At 43.6% G+C, this 25933-nt stretch overlaps 1 protein-coding gene across 1 annotated transcript in view; it reads right to left on the reverse strand.

Annotated features, from left to right (window-relative positions):
- Window positions 1-13434: 13434 nt before the first annotated feature.
- LOC142243360 (collagen alpha-6(VI) chain-like) overlaps window positions 13435-25933 on the reverse strand; it is a 166189-nt gene continuing 153690 nt past the window's right edge. The window contains exons 33-37 of the mRNA XM_075315212.1: window positions 24414-24510; window positions 19472-20122; window positions 17558-17636; window positions 15370-15530; window positions 13435-13967 (exon numbers count right to left, since the gene is read on the reverse strand). Of these exons, the coding sequence (XP_075171327.1) occupies window positions 15473-15530; window positions 17558-17636; window positions 19472-20122; window positions 24414-24510 (885 nt within the window). The 3' untranslated portion in view covers window positions 13435-13967; window positions 15370-15472. The remainder of the gene's footprint in view (window positions 13968-15369; window positions 15531-17557; window positions 17637-19471; window positions 20123-24413; window positions 24511-25933) is intronic.

A 25933-nucleotide genomic window follows, 5' to 3' on the forward strand; every position in this document is an offset into this window, starting at 1 on the left:
AACATTGTTGGTTATAAATGATTTAGTGATAACATTGATAATTGGTGGAGGAAGGTTGAACTAGATGGACCTAGGTTTTTTTTCAACCAAAGTTACTACGTAACTATGTAACTATGTAACATGAAAGACAAGGACACCATGTGATTGCATTGTGGCAGGGCTTTTTCAGGAAGCCAACACTGCCACACCCAACACCATTAACCCACTTACTGAGTTTGCAACATATGTAAAAAAGCGGTGGACATTTTTTTTCTTGCCGATTCTGGTGAATTGAATTGCAGTTTGCTTGAATTTGTGTGAAACTGTGAATTTTTAGAAAATTGAACTGGAATTAGATCCACTGCGGACTTACAAGCAAGTTGCGACTTGCAAAAACTCCAACTTGGTAATATCTGCAACCTCATTTACTTGTATTTTGCTGTGATGTATCAGTGACATATAGCAATCTTTGTGAAGAAGTGAAGGTCGTTGTGTAGTCCTAGCCTTAATACAGTGGCCTCCTTTAGTAAGATAATGCACCCTACCATACTGTAAAAATTAATCAGGAATAGTTTGAAAAACTAAACCAAGGGGTTCATTGTGTTAACTTAATCTCTACATTCCTTAAAGGGAACCTGTCACCAGATTTGGTACCTATAAGCTGCGGCCACCACCAGTGGGCTCTTATATACAGCATTCTAACATGCTGTAGATAAGAGCCCAGGCCGCTGTGTAGAACATAAAAAAACACTTTATAATACTAGGAGGTTGCTCCGGTGCAGGCCAGTCGGATGTTTGTCTCCGTTCTCTGGAACTAGCGCCTCCTCTTTTGGCGATCTTTGTTCTCCTTCTTCTGCAGCTGGTGTGCATGACACATCCTACGTCATCCACACAGGCCGGTATTGAGGTTCTGCGCAGGCACACTACAATACTTTGATCTGCCCAGAGCAGGGCAGATCAAAGTATGCCTGCGCATGGCCTCAGTGCCAGCGAGTGTACGCTCGCTGAAGCACTGAGTTAAGTGCAAAACGTCCGTCGTCTGACGGATATGGTGTTCCCTTCCCTCCCGGCAAACCTCTCCATCTAACCTCCACCGATAAATTAAGTTGTTGCTGCACAGCATACACTGGTGAGTGCTTTCAATCCTACTAGTTTTATACCCCTTTAACTATCACTTGTTTAGATATCAATATATACTGGGAATGCTACACAATTTATAGCTTTATAGCTTTTGTATAAAGGATAAAATCCAGTTCCATCAATAGCTTAAACCATTACTCCTCTTCTGAAAATGGTTACGGTACTTCATGTCTCTTTCATTTCAATTAGTTTATTGTGAAATAATTTCTTATAAAATAATTTTGCTTTTTTTCCATTGAACAATGGGACTGTTTTTACATTTTAACCCCTTCAGCCCCCAGCCTGTTTTCACCTTAAAGACCCGGCCATTTTTTGCAATTTTGACCAGTGTCACTTTGACAGGTTATAACTCTGGAACACTTCAACGGATCCTGGCGATTCTGAGATGGTTTTTTCGAGACATATTGTACTTCATGTCAGTGGTAAATTTAGGCCGATATGTTTTGCGTTTATTTGTGAAAATTTCGGAAATTTGGCGAAAATTTTGAAAATTTTTCAATTTTTAAAATTTGAAATTTTATGCCCATAAATCTGAGAGATATGTCACACAAAATAGTTACTAAATAACATTTCCCACTTGTCTGCTTTACACCAGCGCAATTTTTGAAAAAAAAAAAAATTCCGTTAGGAAGTTAGAAGGGTTCAAAGTTCATCAGCAATTTCTCATTTTTCCAACAAAATTTACAAAAAAAAAATTTGATTTGAGAAACCTAGGCGACAGAAAATACCCAAAAGTGACCCCATTCTAAAATCTGCACCCCTCACTCTGCTCAAAACCACATCCAAGAAGTTTATTAACCCTTTAGGAGCTTCACAGCAACCAAAGCAATGTAGACGAAAAAATGAAAATTTTACTTTTTTAATACAAAAATGTTACTTTAGCCATAAAAATTAGTATTTTCACAAGGGTATCAGGAAAAATGCATCATAAAATGTATTGTGCATTTTCTCCTGAGTACGCAGATACCCCATATGTGGTGGAAATCAAATGTTTGGGCACACAGCAGGACTCGGAAGGCAAGGAGCGCCATTTGAATGTTTGAGTGCAAAATTAGCTGCACTCATTAGCGGACGCCATGTCGGGTTTGAAGAATCCCTGAGGTGCCTAAACAATAGAGCTCCCCCATAAGTGACCCCATTTTGGAAACTAGAGCCCTCAAATATTTTTTCTAGATGTTTGATGTGCACTTTGAACCCCTGGGGGCTTCACAGAAGTTTATAACGTTGAGCCATGAAAAGAAAAAATTTTTTTTTACCACAAAACTGTTGCTTCAACCAGGTAGCTTTTTTTTATCACAAGGGTATCAGGAAAATTGCACCATAAAATGTATTGTGCATTTTCTCCTGAGTACGCAGATACCCCATATGTGGTGGAAATCAAATGTTTGGGCACACGGCAGGACTCGGAAGGCAAGGAGCGCCATTTCACAGCAAAATTGGTTGGAATTATTAGCGGACGCCATGTTGCGTTTGGAGACCCCCCTGAAGTGCCTAAACAATGGAGCTCCCCCATAATTGACCCCATTTTGGAAACTAGACCCCTCATGGAATTTATCTAGCTGTTTAGTGAGCACTTTGAACCCCTGGAGGTTTCATAAACGTTTGTAATGTTCAGCCGTGAAAATATTTTATTCTTTTTTTTACCACAAAATTGTTTTTTCAAACAGGTAGCTTTTTTTTCCACAAGGGTATCAGGAAAAAAATGCACCATAAAATGTATGTGCACTTTCTCCTGAGTACACAGGTACCTCATATGTGGTGGAAATCAATTGTTTGGGCGTACGGCGGGGCTCAGAAGAGAAGGAGCGCCATTTCACAGTAAAATTGATTGGAATTATTAGCAGACGCCATGTTTCATTTGGAGACCCCCTGAGGTGCCTAAACAATGGAGCTCCCCCACATGTGATCCCATTTTGGAAACTAGACCCCCCCATACAAAAAAATTAGTTTGGCGAAAAAAAAAATAGAGACATCAGTAAAAAAAAAAAAAAAATGGGCGCCTGCCACTAAGACCAGTGCCAAACGTGAGAGTAATGCACGAGTCTCGCATCGCATCATCCACTGCAGTCTGGAAGCGAGCAACTGCGCTGGATAATGCGATGCGAGAGGGCGGGGCGGCAGATGAGAAAGGGCGCAGCGGATGGAAAATGGGAAAGGGCGCAGCGGGTGGAGGAGCGGTAGAGGATGGGAAAGGGCGCAGCGGATGGATGATGGGAAATGGCGCAGCGGATGGAGTAGCGGCAGAGGATAGGAAAGGGCGCAGCGGATGGATGATGGGAAATGGCGCAGCGGATGGAGGAGCGGCAGAGGATGGGGGGAGGCAGGTGGGATGGGGATACCTACCTTACAGTATGGATCTAGGAAGCAGGATCACAGCAGACAGAAGAGGCAGCAGATGAAGGAGGCAACAGATTGAGGAGGGTGAGAGGGGGCAGTAGATGGAGAGGATGGGAGAGAGCAGGCAGCAGATCGGGGAGGGGGGCAGAGTCTGATGGGAGAGAGAGATGGCACATGGAGGAGGGGGGGCCCCGGGGGGAGGGTGGCTTGCAGCACATGTGGGGAGGAGGGTGGCTTGCAGCACATGTGGGGGGAGGGTGGCTTGCAGCACATGTGGGGGGAGGGTGGCTTGCAGCACATGTGGGGGGGAGGGTGGCTTGCAGCACATGTGGGGGGGAGGGTGGCTTGCAGCACATGTGCTGCAAGCCACCCTCCCCCCACATGTGGGGGGAGGGTGGCTTGCAGCACATGGAGGGATAGGAGGTGTAGTGGCGATGGAGAAGGGGCAGCCGATGAAGGAGGCGGCGGCCGCCGATCGGGAACAGTGGGGGCCGATTCGGGGGCAGCAGCGGCTGAAAAAGGTGGGTGTGATGGCGGCGGGGACAGTGGCGAGCGTGGCGGCGGGGACAGCGATGGATCGGGAGCGGCGGTGGAGACAGTGGCGAGCGTGGCGGCGGGGACAGTGGCGGCGGGGACAGCGGTGGATCGGGAGCAGCGGCGGGGACAGTGGCGAGCGTGGCGGCGGGGACAGTGGCGAGCGTGGCGGCGGGGACAGCGGTGGATCGGGAGCAGCGGCAGGGACAGTGGCGAGCGTGGCGGCAGGGACAGCGGTGGATTGGGAGCAGCGGCGGGGACAGTGGCGAGCATGGCGGCGGGGACAGTGGAGAGCGTGGCGGCGGGGACAGCGGTGGATCGGGAGCGGCGGCGGGGACAGCGTTGGATCGGGAGTGGCGGCGGGGACAGTGGCGAGCATGGCGGCGGGGACAGCGGTGGATCGGGAGCGGCGGCGGGGACAGTGGCGAGCATGGCGGCGGGGACAGCGGTGGATCGGGAGCGGCGGCGGGGACAGTGACGGATCGGGAGCAGCGGCGGGGACAGTGGCGAGCATGGCGGCGGGGACAGTGGCGGATCGGGAGCAGCGGCGGGGACAGTGGCGAGCATGGCGGCGGGGACAGTGGCGAGCGTGGCGGCGGGGACAGCGGTGGATCGGGAGCGGCGTCAGGGACAGCGGTGGATCGGGAGCGGCGGCGGAGACAGTGGCGAGCGTGGTGGCGGGGACAGCGGTGGATCGGGAGCAGCGGCGGGGACATTGGCGAGCGTGGCGGCGGGGACAGCGGTGGATCGGGAGCAGTGGCGGGGCTGGCGGTGGCGATCGGGGACAGGGGCGGGCGGCGGGGGCAGCAACTTACCGATGGGCACCCGCAGAGACCGCTCTCCTCGGCTTCCAGGGACGGTCATAGGCCGCAGAGCCACATTGATTGGAGAGAGCGGTCACAAGACCGGTCTCTCCAATCAGAGCTGGGGGCGGGTGAAGCATCGATCACCCAGCTTCAGCCAATGGCCAGTGCTACAGCAGCACTGATCAGGGCTGGATTTAAATGTTCCAGCCATTTTCAATGGCTGGAACATTACAGTGACTGTAATTGGCTGAGCGGCGTTTGTCAGCCAATCACAGCCTCTGTAGGTTCGGGGAGGAGGCACCACCCCTCCTGAGGTCAGGCAGAGGTCCCCTCCTTCCCGAATCTACCGTTTAATCAAAGAAATTGGACTCCCCGGGGCTCCGGGACCGCGATTTCGCCATGACGTACTGGGTACGTCATGGGTCGTTTAGCACCATGTCACCGTGACGTACCCAGTACGTCAAAGGTCGTTAAGGGGTTAATAGACTAGTAACGCTAATGTTAACAATATAAAATGTTTATAGCCTATAAAACAAACTATATAGAATAAAATATTTTTTTACCCAGATATAACTAAGCAGATCTTATCATTAATCAGCCTAGTGCTAATTCTGTAAACATAAACCAATATGTTTCTGCAGCAAAGATCACACGACTTAACGTCAAGTATTTATACATAAATTCAACATAGTTTATTGAACAATAAGCATGTACAGCTGTAACAGGGCTAAGTTTGTAATTTTGTTCATTTTATACAAGTTGTCCTGGTCCTGATACATCTTCACTTAGTGAGTTATTAATTTTGAATTAAATTCACCTCTGCTACATCTTCACTGAACTATGCTAATTTGCCTTCACGCTGTATTTGTTGCTGATTATTTGGTTTTGTTTAGGATTGATATGACTAGAGAAAGGATCACACTAGGGAATAAAGCATGTTTTATTAATTCTATCATAATCAAACTTCAGAAAATATAATCATGTTGGCTAAATAAACTTTGGATCATTTATGTGTATTACCCTTATGCTTTGTCTAATAAAGTCCCTTTGTCATACTTGGTAGTATAATAGGCAAGACACAATTAAGCAACAAGTGATTTTACAACTACTTAGAAACCTGCAATTCCATTCTAAGGATCTGATGTCTTAATGGCTAGTGTACCTATTTGTCACAGATAACAAATTACTGAAATATAATTCTTTGTCATGTGTAAAAAATTGTGACATGTCAGTTTTCCTATTTGCTGCCCAATAAATTTCAAAGAATGTTAAAGAGAATCTGTCATTAGGTTTTTTCTTCCATACCTGAGAGCAGTATAATGTAGGAAAAGAGACCCTGATTCCAACAATGTATCACTTATTTTACAGGGTGCAGCAGTTGTGACACAATCAGAGTTCTTAGCTGTAGAATGAAGCAGTGCTAAGAAAGCTAACCCCTCCCACACCAGGATCTTGTGTACCTTGTCTACTCAGAGTGAGCTACTTATCTCAGAAGGTGGCATGGTTGGACTAGCAGGCATGTAGTGTGGTAGCTAATGTAGTCCAAGCAATGATCAGTTCCCAGTGCTAAAACTATTTTTGTTTTTTAAACCCTACCTCATGCTGTCCTCAGATTACATAGCAAAAACTTGCAAACAGATTCCTCTGAAATAATGTCAAAGAGTTACTCTACTTTTTTTTGTTTAATTAAATATCTTCTTTTCTTTGGAAGTTATGATTTGTTGTAAGGCACATCCTTTTGCTCTGTTATTGTGGAAGTTTACAATGACTCAGTGTATGCTCAGCATTCTACACAATGGTCCAGATTCATCTTTGCTTGTTTTCATCCAATTCAATATTTTTAGTGCATGTTTTAAAATCTATTTTAGGTCCCCTTCACATGTGGGCAGAAAAAATTGAACATGTGGCACATTACATTTTATCTGGATACAATTCACTATGTCGGATCTGCATGGTATTTTTTTTTTTTTTAAATACAGGTGTTATCAAGTGAAAATGAGTGTTTATTTCAATAAAGATTTTTTGTGTCTTTTTTTATTACTAGGTTAGATACCTCTCTATTACTAACACCAGGGCTTATGCTTGCTGTGTTTTTGGACACTACACAGCTGACATCAATCCCAAAAACCATTACCCCTATTGCCAATGCACCAGGGCAATCAAGAAGAGCTGACGCGAAGTGCTAGAATTGGAGCATCTCATGCTGCAGCATTTTTGGGACGGCTACAGTCTAGTATTTTTAGTTTGTGAAGGGCCCAATAGCTATGAACTTTCCCAGACTATAATATCAGCCCACATCTGTCTGCTTTACTTTTGCTGGTTTAAAAAAAAAAATAAGGGAATCCCCGCGTCATTTGTTTTTTCATTGTAATATTTTTTTTTTAAATGGTTAATAGAAACTGTACAAGCTACCTAACTATTTGTCTCTTATGTATATATCTAGTATCTGTCTATATCTTTGCACATATTTAGTTCTGAAAAATCAAGAATTTCTTGAATACATTATACTGTATGCGTCCCACAGACAGCACACAGATGTCATTCGTGTGCTGTATGTGTTTTTTACAAACCTATAGACTTGTATTGATCCTTGTCATCCATGCTGCCGGTAAAAAAATCACTTGTTTCCGTGTGGTTTACAATGACACACAATCTGTACATGACATGTAAGCAGCATACAGCATATAGTATAATGGATATATGTGAGGGCCGGGGAGGACTGGTAGGCCCAGGAGGTGGATCCACTGGACCGAGCACCCCACCTGGAGGGCAAGGTATACGGTAGCTGGAGCACTAGCGTGGCAGGAACGGGAAGAACCAGGTCACCAGGGTCATGGAGTCCCATAGGACAGTACAGGAACAGGTGCAGGTATCAGGAAGCAAAGACAGGACCAGGTCACTAGGGTCACAGCGTACTTTAAGGCAGTAATACAGGAAACAGGAACAAAAGGACCTGAGCACCTAGCTCACAAGACAAAGCAAAGAAACACAAGCGATGATCAGGCCCCGCCCACATGGAAAGGCCAGTCTTATATACCCAGCACAGCCTCAGGTCATTTCCTGTTGCAGCAGTGCTGGGCCTATAAGACCAGGAGAGTGGGCGCGGCCCGGTCCTATACAGAGGCATCAGTCAGAGTCAGACTCCTAAGACCTGGAACAGGACTCAGGGGAGCAAGAGCAGGAGCGGCAGGCGTGACCGGTGGACGCATTGACTGGACCAGTGAGCAAGGAGCGGTGGTGCAATGGAGAGACTGGATCAGTGAGCACGGATCGGTGCAATACAGGTGAGACTGGATCAGTGGGTACGGAGCAGTGGTGCGATGCAGGGACCGGCTCAGTGAGCAAGGAGCGGTAGTGCGATGGTGAGACCGGCTCAGTAGGTAAGGAGCGGTGCCGAGGCATCGGGAGCGTGACAATATAGTTGTATATGTTTCTCTGGAACTTGTTAAAATGGATGTCGATTGTACCAGAAACACTTATGTGTGAAGGGGGCCTTATAAGCGCTTACCTGTTTTTATGTTTCTTTTCAGATATTTTAGGCTGATTCATCAGTCTTTTTTTAAAAAGTCACAAACTTTGGCTCAACCCTACTCTGTTTCCTCCCTGGTGACATTTTATGCATCTTTTAAAAGCCGCATGTATGATGACATTTTAAAACAACTGCAACATTTTACTTAAAAAGTCGTGAAAATGGTTAATGAGAGGAAAAAAAGCCCTTTTTTTGCTTTTATGGCAAATTTTTGAACCATTTGTGCTACTATGATGAATTTGGCACAATAAATATTAGCAAATAACTTTAAGACAAAAAAGAAAAATGACTTAAAAAAACCTGCAAATGATAACTTGGTGTAAATGTATCAGGTAATCAACCCCTGTGTATCACTGCTTCAGTGGTTATATCCCAAGAAATATATATGCACTCTATACATTGTTAATGTGGTAAGTGACTATTCTAGCTGCAAGCGTGTGGTTTTGAATGCAATATCTACATAGGTATATAGAGGTCCATTTCCAACAACCACTACTCCAGCATTCTAATGGTAAATTGTGTTTGCTAACTGTGTTAGAAGGTTAATGGATGTTTAAAAATCCCTTGAAAACCCATGGGCAAGTATGTTAGCACAGCTGAAAACAGTTTTGCTGATTAGAGAAGCTATAAAACTGACTTCCTTTGAGCTAGTTGAGAAGTGTCAACGTCTACAGTCAAGAGACGACTCTGGGATGCTGGCTCCTGACAGAATGGCAAAGAAAAAGCCATATCTGAGACTAGCTAATAAAAGGAAAAGATTAATATGGCAAAAGATCACAGAGCTTGGACAAAGGAAGATTGGAAAAAAGTGTTATGGACAGACAAATCGAAGTTCAAGGTGTTTGGATCACACAGAAGAACATTTGTGAGATGCAGAACTATTGAAAAGATGCTGGAAGAGTGCCTGACTGCCTCCACCATGCTTGACAGATGGCATGTGATGGTCTGGGGTTGCTTTGGTGCTGGTAAAGTGGAGATTTGTACAATGTAAAAGGGATTTTGAATAAGGAAGGCTATCACTCCATTTTGCAATGCCATGCCATACCCTGTGGACAGTGCTTGATTGGAGCCAATTTCATCCTACAACAGGACAATGACCAAAAGCACACCTCCAAATTATGCATGAACTATTTAGGGAAGAAGCAGGCAGCTGGTATTCTATCTGTAATGGAGTGTAACAGAGAGCACAAGAGAGTGGTGTTTTAATGCCGCGCCAATAGATCACTTCAGATGATGTTCAGACCAGTGTTACTTTATTGTTTTCCAGGTCAACGCGTTTCTGGGGCATCTGCCCCCTTCATCAGGACCACCAAAGAAACAGATAACATCCAATCTGTCTAGTACAGACAATGTATACAATATATAGACACATTGACATCACAGGCACATCCCCTAAAGAAAAAAACGAGCGGGAAGGACTGCCACGTTGCATGGAATGACGTCAAACAACCACTTAACATAAAAAAAAAAAAAAAAAAAAAAAAAAAAAAAAAAAAAAAAAAAAAAAAAAACCACAACAAATAAAAATAAAAATAAAGATTCATCCATATTTGACATGTATTAACATATATTTCCTTATACAGGGATACACATTATTTTCCGTATTGTGTAAAAGAGAAATAAATATATATATATGTGCACAATAAAAGGCAAATAAAGAAAAGTGTGTAAAACCATTCATCTGCAATATGTGAAATAATACGTGTACACCCATGGATATTAAACTTGTCTTATACGCCGGACAAGTCAGCGATTTCACAAGGGAGGGATGAGAACCCTCGATTTAATATGTGTAATCCACTTCAGACATTTCAAAGCCACGGCATTATAACCTGCCGCCACCTGTGCTTTTACATCTTTCAACCACCACCATGAAACAGCAAGTGCAGTGTGCCTAACGAAAGAACTAAAGAGATTCAGAAGAACCGCTTCTGATCTGTGAACTCAGACCGCAGTTCAACCCAGGACAAGACCGTGGGGAAAAAAAGCAAGAGAGCATGCGTCGAAGCAAAGTACAGGTAATGAGCCGGCACAAGTTCACGGGAGTGCAGGAGCGTGGGAACCAAAACCATTACGCATGCTCAGCCAATCTAATTCATAGACGCCCTGCAACAACCTATAGAACCCGTATAACCTCAGACTTTGAGCCGACCATGAGATTACTCATGATCGCGCTAAGATCATACTAGGGTCAAAGAAACCACAAAACTAACAATAGTGATTTAAGAGCACATCGCCTGTGAACCGGCGAGAATCACAAACCCCCGTGTGGGACAAACAGATAGAATATGGTACAACCTTAAAAATCAGGGTATTTAACCAACATATAAATATAAAAAATTTTGCATAAGCAACCATAAATATACACATATACAAACAGTAAAACTGGTGGTCCACTAAAACCGATACACAGAATTTCACAAGTTATGACAATAAAAACAACATAAAATCGCCTAAGAAAGCATAAAACATACACCAAACAAATATTAAAATACATCAGTGAAATAGGTCTGTGACCTCATTGAGGCCATGGGGTTTTAACGTATTAAGTTTATAAATCCAGTACGTCTCTTTTTTGTTTAGGGTCTCCATCCTATTTGCAACTGACACAGGTACATGCTCAATAGGGGTCACTTTCAAGGCGATTTTCTTGTCATGGAAAATGGTGGTATGACGGGACAAACCATGTAACATATACCCTATTTTAATATTATGTCTATGAGAATTGATGCGGTTGTGGAGGGCTTGGATCGTCCTCCCCACGTACCGTTTGTCACAGTCACATTCAATCAGATATATGACATAGTCCGATTGACACGTGAGATGTCCTCGTATACTAAACTCAATACCCCCAGGATCACATCCGAAGCTAACCCGCCCATGCTGGATGGACCTGCAGCAAAGGCAGTTTTTGGTCATACATTTATATGATCCCATGGGTTTGTTTGTCCCTACACAACTAGGGGGACCCCTTAACCTGCTAGGAGCCAGCTGGTTTTTAATCGTCATGGCCCTACGGAAGGTCACCCCCGGTCGGGATGGCAGAACGCCCTTAAGGTAAGGGTCATTACATATAACTGGCCAGTGTTTTCTTAAAATCCCCTTAATGACCTCTCCATCACAGCTAAAAGTGGTTAAAAAATTGGATGAAAAACTCCCATTGGTGGGGGTGGGTACCACTCTACCAGATCCATTGTCAACATCAAGGCTCAAATTCCGCCCCTGGCCTCTAGCTTCTTGATATGCCTTCTTAACTAACGTTAGCGGATATTTCTTCTCCAAAAATCTCTCTCTAAGAATCTTCGCCTGATTATTAAAATCAATGTCTAGCGATCTATCTGTAATGGAGTGGACAGCCCAGTCACCAGATCTCAACCCTATTGAGCTGTTGTGAGCGCAGCTTGACCGTATGGTACGCAAAAAGTATCCATCAAGCCAATCCATCTTGTGGGAGGGGCTTCTGGAAGCATGGGGTGAAATATCTCCAGATTACCTCAGCAAATTAACAGCTAGAATGCCAAAGGTATGCAAAGCTGGAATTGCTGTAAAGGAGCATTCTGTGACGAAAGCAAAGTTTGAAGGAGAAAATTATTATTTGAAGTAAAATCATTATTTTTAAGCTCGTCAGTGTCTGGACTATATTTTCTTATTCATTGTGCAACTCATGTGATAAATACAAGTATGACTTTTCATGGAAAAGACAAAATTGCCGGGTGTCCCTAAACTTTTGAACTGTAGTGTGCATATACTGTGTATATATATGTATATATATATATATATATATATATATATATATATAATGTGTATATATATAGCAAAAATTAAGTGACCACTGCAAAATTGTCAGTTTTTTTCATTTTTCTCTTTATAGGTATATTTTTGAGTGAAATGTAAATTATTCCTTTATTCTATAAACTACTGACAACATGTCTCCAAATTTCCAAGCGAAAAATTTTGTATTTTTTAACTCTGGAAAAGTACAGAAATCAATATTTTGTGGAATAACCATAATTTTTAATCACAGCTTTCATGCGTCTTGGCATGCTTTCCACCTGTCTTTTACAAAGCTTTTGGGTGACCTTATGCCACTCCTGGCACAAAAATTTAAGCAGTTCTTTGCTTGATGGCTTGTGACTATCCATCTTCCTCTTGATTACATTCCAGAGGATTTCAATGGGGTTCAGGTCTGGAGATTAGGCTGGCCATGACAGGGTTTTGATGTGGTGGTCCTTCATCCGCACATTGATTGACCTAGTTGTGTGGCATGGTGCATTATCCTGCTGGAAAAACCAGTCCTCAAAGTTGGGGAACATTTCCTGAGCAGAAGAAGCAACTGTTTTTCCAGGATAACCTTGTATGCGGCTTGATTCATACGTCCTTCGCAAAGTTTAATCTACCGAATTTCTAGAATAATTTAATCTTCTCTGATGAGTCTAATTTTCAGCTTTGCCCAACACCTGGTCGTCTAATGGTTAGATGGAGACCTGGAGAGGTGTACAAGCAACAGTGACTTGCACTCACTGTGAAATTTGGTGGAGGATACTGAGTGGTGGAGGATACTGAGTCAGTGTAAACTTTTATACTTTTGATATCACATTTTTGAGTGAACAGATACACTCTTATTGCCTGCTACCACCTGGTAGAGCATGGATTCCTATCATACACTCAATTCCAGTATTTCTGTTTTTTATTGAAGTGCTTGTGTCTTTTATATCATTTTATTTTCTTTCTTATTTTGCTCTTTTCTCTCCTGAACACCATGCCAATATGCTATTTCATGCTCTTTTAGAAGCTCTTATCAACTGTTGCTAGAATGCTCAACAATTTCCATACTCTATATTTAAACCATCAGTGCACTGGTATCCCATTATTTTTTATTAACTTGAGGGGTGGGTAGCAGAGAGACTCAGACAGGGAAAGTCCCATACTATGTCTGTTCTTTATTGAGCAGCAATTCAATTGAAGCAGCACTGGAGCATAGTATTTAGGAGAGAAGGAATCAAAATGCGGTTGGGGAGTATATCAGAGAAATATATAATTTCTTCACACTTAGAGAATAATTAATAAATTAAAGGTTTAATCAATATTTAATTTAGTAAGTTTCATTTCATAAGTTTTGATCTGTTGCTTTAATGATTCAATTATTTTAGTAGTTAATGGGTTAGATTGGACAAGACAAGAGAGAGAAAGTTGGTATATACAAAGGTCTCCTATTTATTAAAAATGATGTGTATTGTCAAAATGGAAAACTAATGAAAACATTTTTGTTAAAAAACACAATGAATTGTTAAACGTTTGCTGTAAAGAAACGATAGCAATTGAAATTTGAAATAAAAACTGATGTGAAGAACTAAATCTGAAACAGGTGATGGTTTTTAACACACAGGTACAATTGCATTCTTGCATTAATTAATATTTTTTTTTAATACCTATATGTTACATTTGGGACCATTGAAGAACAATTTGGAATTCTGGAATTTCTAAGCATTTTACAGTCTCTTGATGACAGTGGTAGTCTTTGTGATGTTTTCCCTAAAGTGGTAATTAGTCAACACTGGTGGCGGAGAAGACCTCTTCCTCCTAAGTTATTGCAGAGTGTTGTCCGGTAACAATTCTTGATATTCCGCCTTTTCCTCTGTTACCTGTAAATCAGATAATGTTTTAAAAGGAAAAAGGTAAAAACTGTGTTTTCGAATGTGACTGCATTTGCCATACATTTTCAAGGAATTCAGAATGAACGGACATAGAAAATTCAGTATTAGCCTCAGTCCCCTCATGGCGCCAGTGTGGTGAAACATGTTGGGGAGACTACTGATTGTCTTTTAAATAGCGAATGCTGTGGTCATCTATTATGACAACATCATTTGAGCTAGCCATAAAGATAGGACTAGTGAGTCTAAATAGGGTATACCTTATGGTTTAAATGACTGCTCATGCAAATTAAGGTAGATCAGAGCGCTCAGCGTTTTTAATGTTGTCTGTCCCTTTATCTTAATAATTTAAATAAAAGTTATATATTATTTGATTAGTCTTTAGTTTATGGATCTAATTGCCCTTTGGCAAACTGTAAATATGTCTGTTACCCCCTACGCTGACTGATAGAACGAGCTTTCAGTAGTTAAGGATGAAATAGTGTGCACCATTGAAATTCTTCCAGGAAATGAGGTATGTCTTAGAGAAAATGATTGCAATTACAGTGGAACTTTGGTTTAGAGTAACTTGGTTTAAGAGTATTTTGCAAGACAAGCAAAGCATTTTAAAATTTTGTAACTTGGTTTAAGAGCAATGCTTTGCAAGAAGAGCAAATACTCACCGTGCACACTTCCGTCCTCTGACCCGCTCTGGGGGAAACTTTCTGCACATATGTGCTGTATACTGTATACAGTATACCATTGTATTGTGTATACTATATAGCATGTCTATCAATTTTCATTTGTGGATATAGTATTGTGCCTTCTTTCTGCTAACCAGTACAGCACATTGCTTATACTCTACCTCCCACACACCAACAATTTTATTGTAAGCTAACGTGCAGTTTAATTTGCTTTATATGTTTTGTACTGTACAGTGTTGTATTAGTGTACTGTAATAATTTTATATGAATATCTTACATTATTTTGTATTACTGTAATAAGTTTGTATAAATACAATAAATATTTTTGGCCTGTGGAACGAATTGTCTATGTTTAAATTATTTCCTATGGGAAAATTTGCTTTGATATAAGAGTAACTTGGTTTAAGACCACACTCCCGGAACCGATTATGCTTGTAATCCAAAGTTCCACTGTACATGTTTTGTTAATTATTATATACATAAAAAACTGAGGAAAAATAAAGGCAAATTGGTTATAACTTAAAACTCAAACTCAAAAAGTTGGCCAGACAAACTTTTTGGTACTCTCAAGTTAATATTTGCTTGCACACTCAATTTCAAGTGTGCCAACACTTTTCACCATGACTGTAGGTTTATCAAAGACATGTATAACTACTACTAATGGGGAAATTTTTCATTTCTGAATTTTCTTTTTTCATCCCCTTCTTAACCTGTAGTTGCGGTAGAGAGAGCTGGATGTAATGCTGCGCTACCACCAATGCGAAGAATTGTTGATTAATAATAATATATTTATTTGTAGGTCGACGATGAGTCTTATTCTTGATTCTTATGGTCCTGAGGAAGGGGACTTTGATCCCAGAAACGCGTCGACCTACAAAATAAATATATTATTATTAATCAACAAGTCTTCACATTGGTGGTAGCGCGACATTACATCTAGCTCTCTCTACAGCACCTAAAGGCCGCTTTACATGCTGCGACATCGCTAGCGATGTTGCTAGCAATCGCACCCGCCCCCGTCGTTTGTGCATCACGGGCAAATCGCTGCCCGTGGCGAACAATATCACAGGTATGCATCACACGAACTTACCTTGCTAATGACCTCGCTGTGGCCGGCAAACAACCTCTTTTTTAAGGTGGCGGTTCGTGCGGCGTCACAGCGACGTCACACAGCAGGCCACAAATAGAAGCGGAGCGGCGGAGAGCAGCCGCATGAACGTCACTCCCACCTCGTTGCCGGAGAATGCAGGAACACTGTTGTTCGTCGTTCCCGGGGTGTCACACAAAGCGATGTGTGCTGCCTCAGGAACGACAAACAACCTGCATCCCAAACGAGCAACGATATTTTGAAAATGAACGACGTGTATTTGGGATCGTTAGCGGTCGCTTGTAAGTGTCACACGCAACGACGTCGCAAACGAGACCTGATGTGCGTCATGAATTCTGTGACCCCAGTGACATCTCGTTAGTGATGTCGTTGCGTGTAACAGGGCCTTTCCACATGGAGCTGCTGCAACCGCCACTATATCTTTTGCATACATAGGAGTTGTGCCTTCCAGAGTTCTGCCAGGGGAGTGTGTGTCACTTACATATCTCACTTCTTAACCTGGTAAAGCCCTATAGCACTCTCTATTTATTACAGTTAACTTGTAGTTGCAGGCACAAGATACTTTATAGGGGCAAGCAGAAGGATCAATGACAGTCCTAGGAATGGAAGGCCTGCACTGCAGCTGGGAAAGGTAAGTTTATTACACCCCCAGTACCTAATTTAAACTATATTTACAGTGGTTGTCTCATGTTCGTGAATGGTTAAAATTGCAAAATGCTTGTAAAGACAACAACTTTGCAATTGACTTCTTGTTAAATATCATCTCAGAAATGGAGGGATTTTTTAGTTCTATGATTTACAGCTTGTTGCCAAGGTTACTGGCCATCTCTACAGGCAATAAGTTCAGTCTTGTTTTCTATACAGCTTGATAATGCTGCTCTGAAACTGCCTTTGTAGCTCCAGCTACACGGCCCTTTCTATTTTCTGATGCTGTAGAAACAAATGTACCCTTCTTAGCAGCATTGGTGAGTGCTCATTTTGGGCTGGTAGATCAGCCATCCTCCAGCCCATATTGTCTTCATTTGCCCCAGGTAACAAGGAAGCTGATAGGCAGAAAAGCAGTGCACTCTTAAAGCACAAACATGAAACAACCGCTTTGATGCCCCATTTACTTTCTTGTTTCTGGAAAAGCTGAGACACACCTGTGCAATAATCATTCTATCTAATCAGCATCTTGATATGCCACACCTGTGAGGTGGATGAATTATCTCTGCAAAGGAGAAGTGCTCACTAACACAGATATAGACAAATTTGTGAACAATATTTGAGAGAAAAAATCCTTTTGTGTACACAGAAGTCATAGAAAGAGATGAGTGGACCCGCACAGTAAGTTTCGGTTTTCATACTGAACACAGACTTTTTAAAAAAATCCGTCTTCTAGTTCGGAGTTTGAGTGCTTTACGTATAGTAACCACTCAAACAAACATCACTGTGTTCAGGTACACTCAGCCCAGTGCAAGCCGCTTGCAGTGCTTGAATGGCTCGCACTGGGGTGAAAAACACATATAGTGTGTACAAAAAAAGAAAAATGAAAAAAACTTTCCTTCCCTCCTCTGGAAGTGCTCTGTTCTGTTTATGGCGGGCTGATTCTGCCCAATCAGTGACTTACAATGAGGTTCGGGTCAAGTCCAGGTCCAGAACTGAACTTTTCTAAAGTGCGGCTGAACCCGACGTATCCAAACTTCAGTGGGTCCGGTCATCTCTAGTCTTAGATCTTTAAATTCAGCTCATGAAACATGGGAGCAAACAAAAGTGTTGCATTTATATTTCTGTTCAGTGAAAATACTCACGTCATTCTTTTCTTTCTGCTACCACTTCCTTTAGAACAGCTTGCTTTCAGCTCTGGCGGAGGATATTTGTTTATTGATACTGTAAGGAAACCAACATATATGCTTTTAAGGATTGTATAGAATAAAGTATATATTAAAGGTGTTCTCAAGTTTAAACATTATCCCCTACCTACAGAATAGAGGATAAGTCTCCAAATGCTGGGTTTCCGACCACTGAGGCCCCCCACCAATCCTGAGAATCTGGGCTCTAAACAGCCTCAACTGAATGGAGCTACAGTTAATCAAGTGCATTCCTATTCTAATAGGAGCGCAAATGCTCAACTGAACTCTGTGCTCGGTGATCTCCTGCGTTACCATTACTGGGAAGCTAACAGCTGATACATACGACCTGATCTATGGGCAGGATATATCAGAAGTTGGCTGTATGATTTCAGCTGCATGGGAAGCTACTCTCCCCCTGTGTGTGTGTATATAGGGAGAGACATGTACCTCCAGGGCAGTGGGCGGGGAGAAGCCACCGGGGACGCGCTTGTCCAAGTAGTTGCATTTGTGAATCCGCTATTAAACCATGTTTTTCTCTTAAACCTTACAGCATATTAGAGTTAAACATACAGCTGGTCCAGACATATTTGGACAATAACCTAAGTTGTGGCATTTTAACGGTTTGCCAAAACACAATCAAAATAGAGTTATATAATCAATATGGGCGTAAAGTGCAGACTGAGCTTTAATTTGAGGGTATCCACATCCTAATTGAACTAATGAGATTTGAGAAACTATGGTGCCATGGATAGGTAAGTGAAATTGCAAACCTAAACCAGAATTGGTGTAGTTTCTGATATGTTTCTTTTTTCTTTACCATATCCAGGAGTGAGTACAAAAATAATTAAAAATTTTAGAGGAAGAATTTTCATTTACACCCCTCCTTCTTTTCAGTTTTTTTTTTAAAATATGGCCACATTTCAGAGCCACAGTATCGAACGTCCCCTATTTCTACTGAAGCAAACTTAGATCACCAAGGAAGCTAATACTATTGTGACTCTTCTGTAGAATTTGTGCAGTTCCATGTATAGAGTTTTTCTTTTGTTAATAAAAAACTGCTGTTTGTATTCTTCCTCCTGTGTTGGAATGGTCTCCTAATAATAAGCTGTGCAGAGTCTCCCTCACTACTATGACCCCCAGACATGAAGAACCTGTCTATGTAATGCACAGATATTCTAGATATTTTTGTAGTTGTTCTCCATCCTGACTGGTAGAAGCTCTAAACAAGGAAACTCCATCTATTAGCAATTTCAAGTATCACTGCACTATGTTCTATTTTCCATTTTAAAATATAGCTTAAATTTATAGTCAATTAATAATAAAATCATTCAGAATTAGAGATGAGTAGACCCATAGAGGTTCGGTTTGGAGGGTGCAGCAAAACTTTTAAAAAAGTTTAGTTTGTGACCCAGACTTGACCTTAACGCCAATGGAAGTCATTAATTGGGCAGTTCATGTCTTTGCCCACGTGCAGTCAGCCATCAACAGATCACTTTCAGGGGCAGGGTTTTTCCATTTTTTGGGGGGGTGCACACTACATCTGTTCATGCTGTTACCTCCAGTGTGAGCCGATCAAACACTGTAAGTGGCTCACACGGGGCTGAGCACTGAGCATACCGGAGCACAGCAGTGCTCGCACGAGCGGTTTGCATACATGAAGCACCCAATCTCTGAATTCGAATTCTGTTTATTTTATAAAGGCTGTTTTTGGTACAGACCTCGGGTTTGCTCATCTTTATTCAGAATCAAAGTTATCTAAAATGTTTAGGCCAGGAAGAATCAGATGAGAAAGGAAAATTATTGGCCAGCAATATCTCATAACAACAAACCTTTGTAATGGGTCATTCCCACAAGTGCATTTGGAGTACTTACATTTCACAGAATTCAGAAATGCCCGAGTAAATCTGGTGGCATATCCAAAATTTGGTTTGTGAACTTGACCAAGCTGGAGCAGGTGATGTTCTGTGGGAGAGCTTGGAAGTTCCATCAGTTCCGTATAACTGTATGTTTTACCAATGAAAACTACAAACAGAGCAAAACCTTGACACTTGGCTTCCAAGGAAGCTTCCCTCAGAGTTTGTTTATCCCATTCACTTGTCTCTCCAGATAATATCAAGATTATGGCTTTATTTTTCCTTAGGTCCGATGTTTTAGCCATGATGTTTTCAAGCATCCAATTTAAAGAAACCCCAAAGACAGGCGGATCTCTCAGGTAATGGTTGTGTTCCTTGAGATGTCTCTTCATAGACTCTGTGTTACTATATGTTGAGAAATCAAACTCAAGGTATGGTTTTCCTTCATAGTTTGGAGTTAAGCCAGGGGGTGTGCTACTGACCACAGCCACTCGAGCACCGGTATTCGGAATATCAAGTCCATCAATCACTGTACTGATGAAGCGTCTTGATGCTTCATATTCATCAACTCTCATATTAGAAGAACTATCTAGGAGAAAACCTACATCCATCGGTGCCTTTTTCAGTGTAGAACTACTTTCCCCACAGAATACATCTGGTTTACATGTATCTAAAGGCAAAAGCAAAGCAAAATGCATAACATATTAGAAAATAAAATAAAAAAGACATGATGTAGAGCCATGTAGGAACTTAAATGGATTTTTTACCTGTTCTCAATATTTCTGAGATATTTGTTAGATGATTGAGATTTTTAAAATATATAGATAATTATTTCAGTACACATAGCTGAAAAGCATTCAGTAGTGTTGATCAGTGAGACCCCATTGATTGCTACAACAGAATTTCAGGAATGCTTAGCTAAGCAGGGCTCTCTTCAGAGCCTGAGGGTGACTTTATAAAACGTCTACAAGTCTGTCTATCTGTCTTTAGTTTCAGAGGAGAGCAGTGATCAGCTGAGCATTTTTATCCTTATGTCTTCATGATTGGAGGGTGTCTTGGCACCCCAACTACACCAACTCAAATTTCTATAATGTCTCTCTTTTTCTGAATGTAAAATTGGTTACTCTTTAAAGATGTTGAACATTTTTTGACCTGTATACAAAAAAGGAAAATATCTAAATATTTTGGTTAGTGAATAATCTATATTGTTCCATGTTGTCTTTTGATCATACTTTATGGGCTTATTGTGGTTATGACTAAAGACATATTAGTCTGATATCAGTTGAAGCTGCCAATATCGATGGGTTCACTATACAGTCTAATATATATGGGGCCACCAACATAATCTATCGGGGGAGATAAGGATCTGGCATGTCCGATGTCTGGCAGCGGCTCTCACATACAGAACACAGTAGCACTCAGACGAACAAGTTGCTGTGTGGGAGAGACAGGAGCAATAGTTGCCAGCCAAATGATTGGCTGAATGATTGACTGCTATGTAAAGTGTATCGGAAGACTTTAAGACTGTCAATAAATCCTTTCCGGCATGGTCTTTGCGCTCCTTTCTGTGGATTTTTGGATACTCTGTGTGTCCTTGCATGTTGTAGACGAGTATAATAAAGGGTTGTCACAGCCTTTCCTGCTGATGAAACAATTAGAAAGTTTTCTAAGGCCATATTTACACGTATGTATTTAGAACCTGAAAGTATGCACAACCACAGCCATAGATACCTCTGGCTCCTCCATAGGGTACAGTTTTATATAAGTAACTAGAAGGTGGCCCGATTCTACGCATCGGGTATTCTAGAATTTACGTATTGTGTAGTTCATGTATGATTTTTGTTATATATATATAGATGTTGTTGTGTGTACTTACCAAGTGTTTGTGTAGGGCGCTGTACATGTTCTGGGTGTTGTCTGGGTGTGGCGGGGGGTGAGAGCGGTGTTGTATGTGTGTTGCGTGTGTTGCGTTGTTTGTGGAGCGCTGTGTGTCTGTAGCGTTGTGTGTGTGTGTGTGTGTTGCGCGGTTTGTGTGTGTGGTGTGTTTTGGGGGGAGGTATGTTTTGTGCAATGTGTGTGTTGCGCGGTATGTGCGTATATTTATGTATGCCGCGGTGTTTGTGTGTTGGGTGTGTGCAGCGTTGTCTGTGTGTGTGAGTGTCTGTGTAGGGCGGTGTTTGTGGTTCCCAGTGTGTGTGTGTGTTGTGCAGTGCGCGTGTGTGTGGGTGTTGGGGGGAGGTGTGCACCTCCCATCGTGCTCCATCCCCCATGCTGCGCACCCCCCATCGTGCTCCATCCCCCATGCTGCGCACTCCCCATCGTGCTCCATCCGCCATGCTGCGCACTCCCAAACGTGCTCCATCCGCCATGCTGCGCACTCCCAAACGTGCTCCATCCGCCATGCTGCGCACTCCCAAACGTGCGCCATCCGCCATACTGCGCACTCCCCATCGTGCTGCATCCCCCATGCTGCGCACTCCCAAACGTGGTCCATCCGCCATGCTGCGCACTCCCAAACGTGTTCCATCCGCCATGCTGCGCACTCCCAAACGTGCTCCATCCGCCATGCTGCGCACCCCCCATCGTGCTCCATTCGCCATGCTGCGCACTCCCAAACGTGCTCCATCCGCCATGCTGTGCACTCCCAAACGTGCTCCATCCGCCATGCTGCGCACTCCCAAACGTGCTCCATCCGCCATGGTGCGCACTCCCAAACGTGCTCCATCCGCCATGCTGCGCACTCCCAAACGTGGTCCATCCGCCATGCTGCGCACTCCCAAACGTGCTCCATCCGCCATGCTGCGCACTCCCCAACGTGCTCCATCCGCCATACTGCGCACTCCTAAACGTGCTCCATCCGCCATACCGCGCACTCCCCATCGTGTACCATCCGCCATGCTGCGCACTCCCAAACGTGCTCCATCCGCCATGCTGCACACTCCCAAACGTGCTCCATCCGCCATGCTGCGCACTCCCAAACGTGCTCCATCCGCCATGCTGCGCACTCCCAAACATGCTCCATCCCCATGCTGCGCACTCCCAAACGTGGTCCATCTGCCATGCTGCGCACTCCCAAACGTGGTCCATCCGCTATGCTGCGCACTCCCAAACGTGGTCCATCCGCCATGCTGCGCACTCCTAAACGTGCTCCATCCGCCATACTGCGCACTCCCCATCGTGTACCATCCGCCATGCTGCGCACTCCCAAACGTGCTCCATCCGCCATGCTGCACACTCCCAAACGTGCTCCATCCGCCATGCTGCGCACTCCCAAACGTGCTCCATCCGCCATGCTGCGCACTCCCAAACATGCTCCATCCCCATGCTGCGCACTCCCAAACGTGCTCCATCCCCCATGCTGCGCACTCCCAAACGTGGTCCATCCGCCATGCTGTGCACTCCCAAACGTGGTCCATCCGCCATGCTGTGCACTCCTAAACATGCTCCATCCCCCATGCTGCGCACTCCCCATCGTGCTCCATCCCCCATGCTGCGCACCCCCCATCGTGCTCCATCCCCCATGCTGCACCAGCATCAGCCTCTCTGCCCGCAGCATCAGCCTCTCTGCCCGCAGCATCAGCCTCTCTGCCCGCAGCATCAGCCTCTCTCCTCCCAGCATCAGCCTCTCTCCTCCCAGCATCAGCCTCTCTCCTCCCAGCATCAGCCTTTTCTGTCCCTAGCATCAGCCTCTCTCCTCCCAGCCTACCCCAGCCTCAGCCTCCCCCAGCATCAGCCTCTCTTCTCTCAGCCTCCCCCTCCCAGCCTTCCCCAGGATCAGCCTCTCTCCTCCCAGCATCAGCCTCTCTTCTCTCAGCCTCCCCCTCCCAGCCTTCCCCAGGATCAGCCTCTCTCCTCCCAGCATCAGCCTCTCTCCTCCCAGCATCAGCCTCTCTCCTCCCAGCATCAGCCTTTTCTGTCCCCAGCATCAGCCTCTCTCCTCCCAGCCTACCCCAGCCTCAGCCTCCCCCAGCATCAGCCTCTCTTCTCTCAGCCTCCCCCTCCCAGCCTTCCCCAGGATCAGCCTCTCTCCTCCCAGCCTCCTCCAGCACGCCGTGCTCCTCTGCCGACACAGATCCGATCGCATACACACACACACACACACGATCGCATACACTCACACACACCCGATCGCATACACTCACACACACCCGATCGCATACACTCACGCACACACACTTTGACGATATTGCACATACGCGCTCACACTCACAACATCCGGAGATACCACATGCTTCTGACCATGTGATCCTCCGGCAGGTCCTGGAAGTTCACTGCACAGTATCGCCGCCGAGAAGCAAGCGATATCCCAGGATGTTGTGAGTGTGTGGATGCGATGTGATGTGTGTGTGAGGTGTGTGTGAGAGTGAGTGTGATCTGATGTGTGTGTGTGTGCGTGCGTGTGTGTATGTTCCGCCGCTGCAGGACCTTGATGAGCTGGTAACTATGCTACCATGGTTACCAGCGTATCCCGTCCCCCGCTCGCACGGGAGCCCACACCAGCATACGGCGGCAACCCAGCAATGCGAGGGTATGTGTCGGCTGGGTTGGCGGCGTACGCTGATGTGGGCTCCCGGGGGTACAGTACTCACCTGGGAGTTGTGGCTCCGTGTCGGTCGGTTCGGGGAATGCGTGCGGGGGGCGGGGCCAGAGCGAGCGTGCATTGCGTGAGGGGGGCGGGGCGTGGGCGAGTTGCCTGGGCGAGCGGCCAATCTGTGCGGGGGGGCGGGGCCATGGCGAGCCCAGCGGCCAATCAGCTTTGTGTCACCATAAGGACACAATTTTGGAGCAAGACAGACAGACAGACAGAATAAGGCAATTATATATATAGATATCTATACACATACAACACATACATTAGTTTAGTTTAACTAATTTAATGTAGAAAGAACACTAATCCCTGTTTCTAGAATTTGATGAAATATTGCAAAATCTGTCCAAAAACATCAATTCTCAGAACTTACCATAACAAAGTGTGCACTTCATTAAGGTTTGTACTTGTGATTTATATTCTACAGCTCCAGAAATCTCAATCAACCGAAATGTCCCGGAGTCATCAATCTATTGATACATCAAAAAGTTTGAAAAAAAACCCCAGTATAGATTAGTTTCTATTTAATACTAAACATAATAATATTTCTCTATATTGTGTTTATGTAAAACAGATGATTGTCAATGAAAAAAAGACTATGGCAAATCAAATATATAAAAACAGATCGCATGATGGATTGTATACAGCATTAAAGAAAATGTATCAGGAGGTGTTTAGTCCGTTTAGTAAAAGCCTATTGACTCTCCGGGTGAGCAGCAAATTTGTAGTGTGATAGCGAGACATTTGCCAAGGAAGGAAACACGTTGTGCATACACTGGCAGAGACAGTAATAACTGATCCACGAGATTCCAGCAGTCCACAAGAGCAGAGAACTCAATCAGGAAAGGAAAGGTAGCAAATACTAAAGAGGGGACAGTGATACTAAAGAGGGGACAGTGGACTATGTGTACTTTGGCACATTCTCAGTTCAAATGCAGTGTAATAGGTGTATGGATTCAAAGCATATAATTTCTCCACAATGTCACATCATATCTCTACAAAAGAGGTATCATTGTAATTGCTATACAAGAACCTAAACAACCATGGCATAAGTTTCATTACTAAAGTCTTCCTGTCAGGTTCCCTATAAGACTGTAAGCCTTTGTTCACATCTGCCTTCCGGTTTCTTTTTTTCTGCAAAAATATCAACTCAGCGCTCGATCTGGCACATAGCTGACACCACTAGTGCCTGATGGAGCCACTGATTGGCCTCCTGATTTTATAAAATAAAAGCAAAATTGCATATGGAAAACTACTTTATGGTCAGTTGAACTTAACTTTAATATGTTTGTAATTAAGAGTCCATTTTATGGAGTGGCGGCCGATAAGTTGGAACTATAGCATGACTATATCTGAATCTAACATTAGGCTGTATTTAGAGAAAACAGTTTTGAAGAGCACTATTGTTTTTTCGATATGAGCACATGCAAGAAAGAAATACATATTTGTCTTTTATACTTTTACACCCTATAGGAACACATCTTGGCTTTAGAGAAGTAGTGGGCTTTCACTGTACTTTTGTTGCAGGAAGACCCAAGCAGGAGATCACAAATGTATGCAAAGTTCATATGATGGTATGCTGGAAGTAATATTAAGTGAAGTCTGCTACTATGCACCTAAATTAACAAAAATATGTGGATCTATCTTTGTGTGTGCGTGTGTGTGTGTGTGTGTGGGTGTGTGTGTAAGTATTATACAGTATATACAGTCATTGCCGAAAGTGTTGGCATCAGAGTTGAGTGAGTATCGAAATATTCGTGTTTGCAATACTCGTAACGAGTACTGGCTACTACTCGTGAGTACAATGCAAGTCAAAGGGAAATGCGAGTAATTTTTTGCTGGAATCCAGCAGAAAATTACTCGCATTTCCAAATCAGTGGAAAATACTTGCAT

Source organism: Anomaloglossus baeobatrachus, chromosome 6, assembly GCF_048569485.1.
Source record: "Anomaloglossus baeobatrachus isolate aAnoBae1 chromosome 6, aAnoBae1.hap1, whole genome shotgun sequence".
Taxonomy (NCBI): Eukaryota; Metazoa; Chordata; class Amphibia; order Anura; family Aromobatidae; genus Anomaloglossus; species Anomaloglossus baeobatrachus.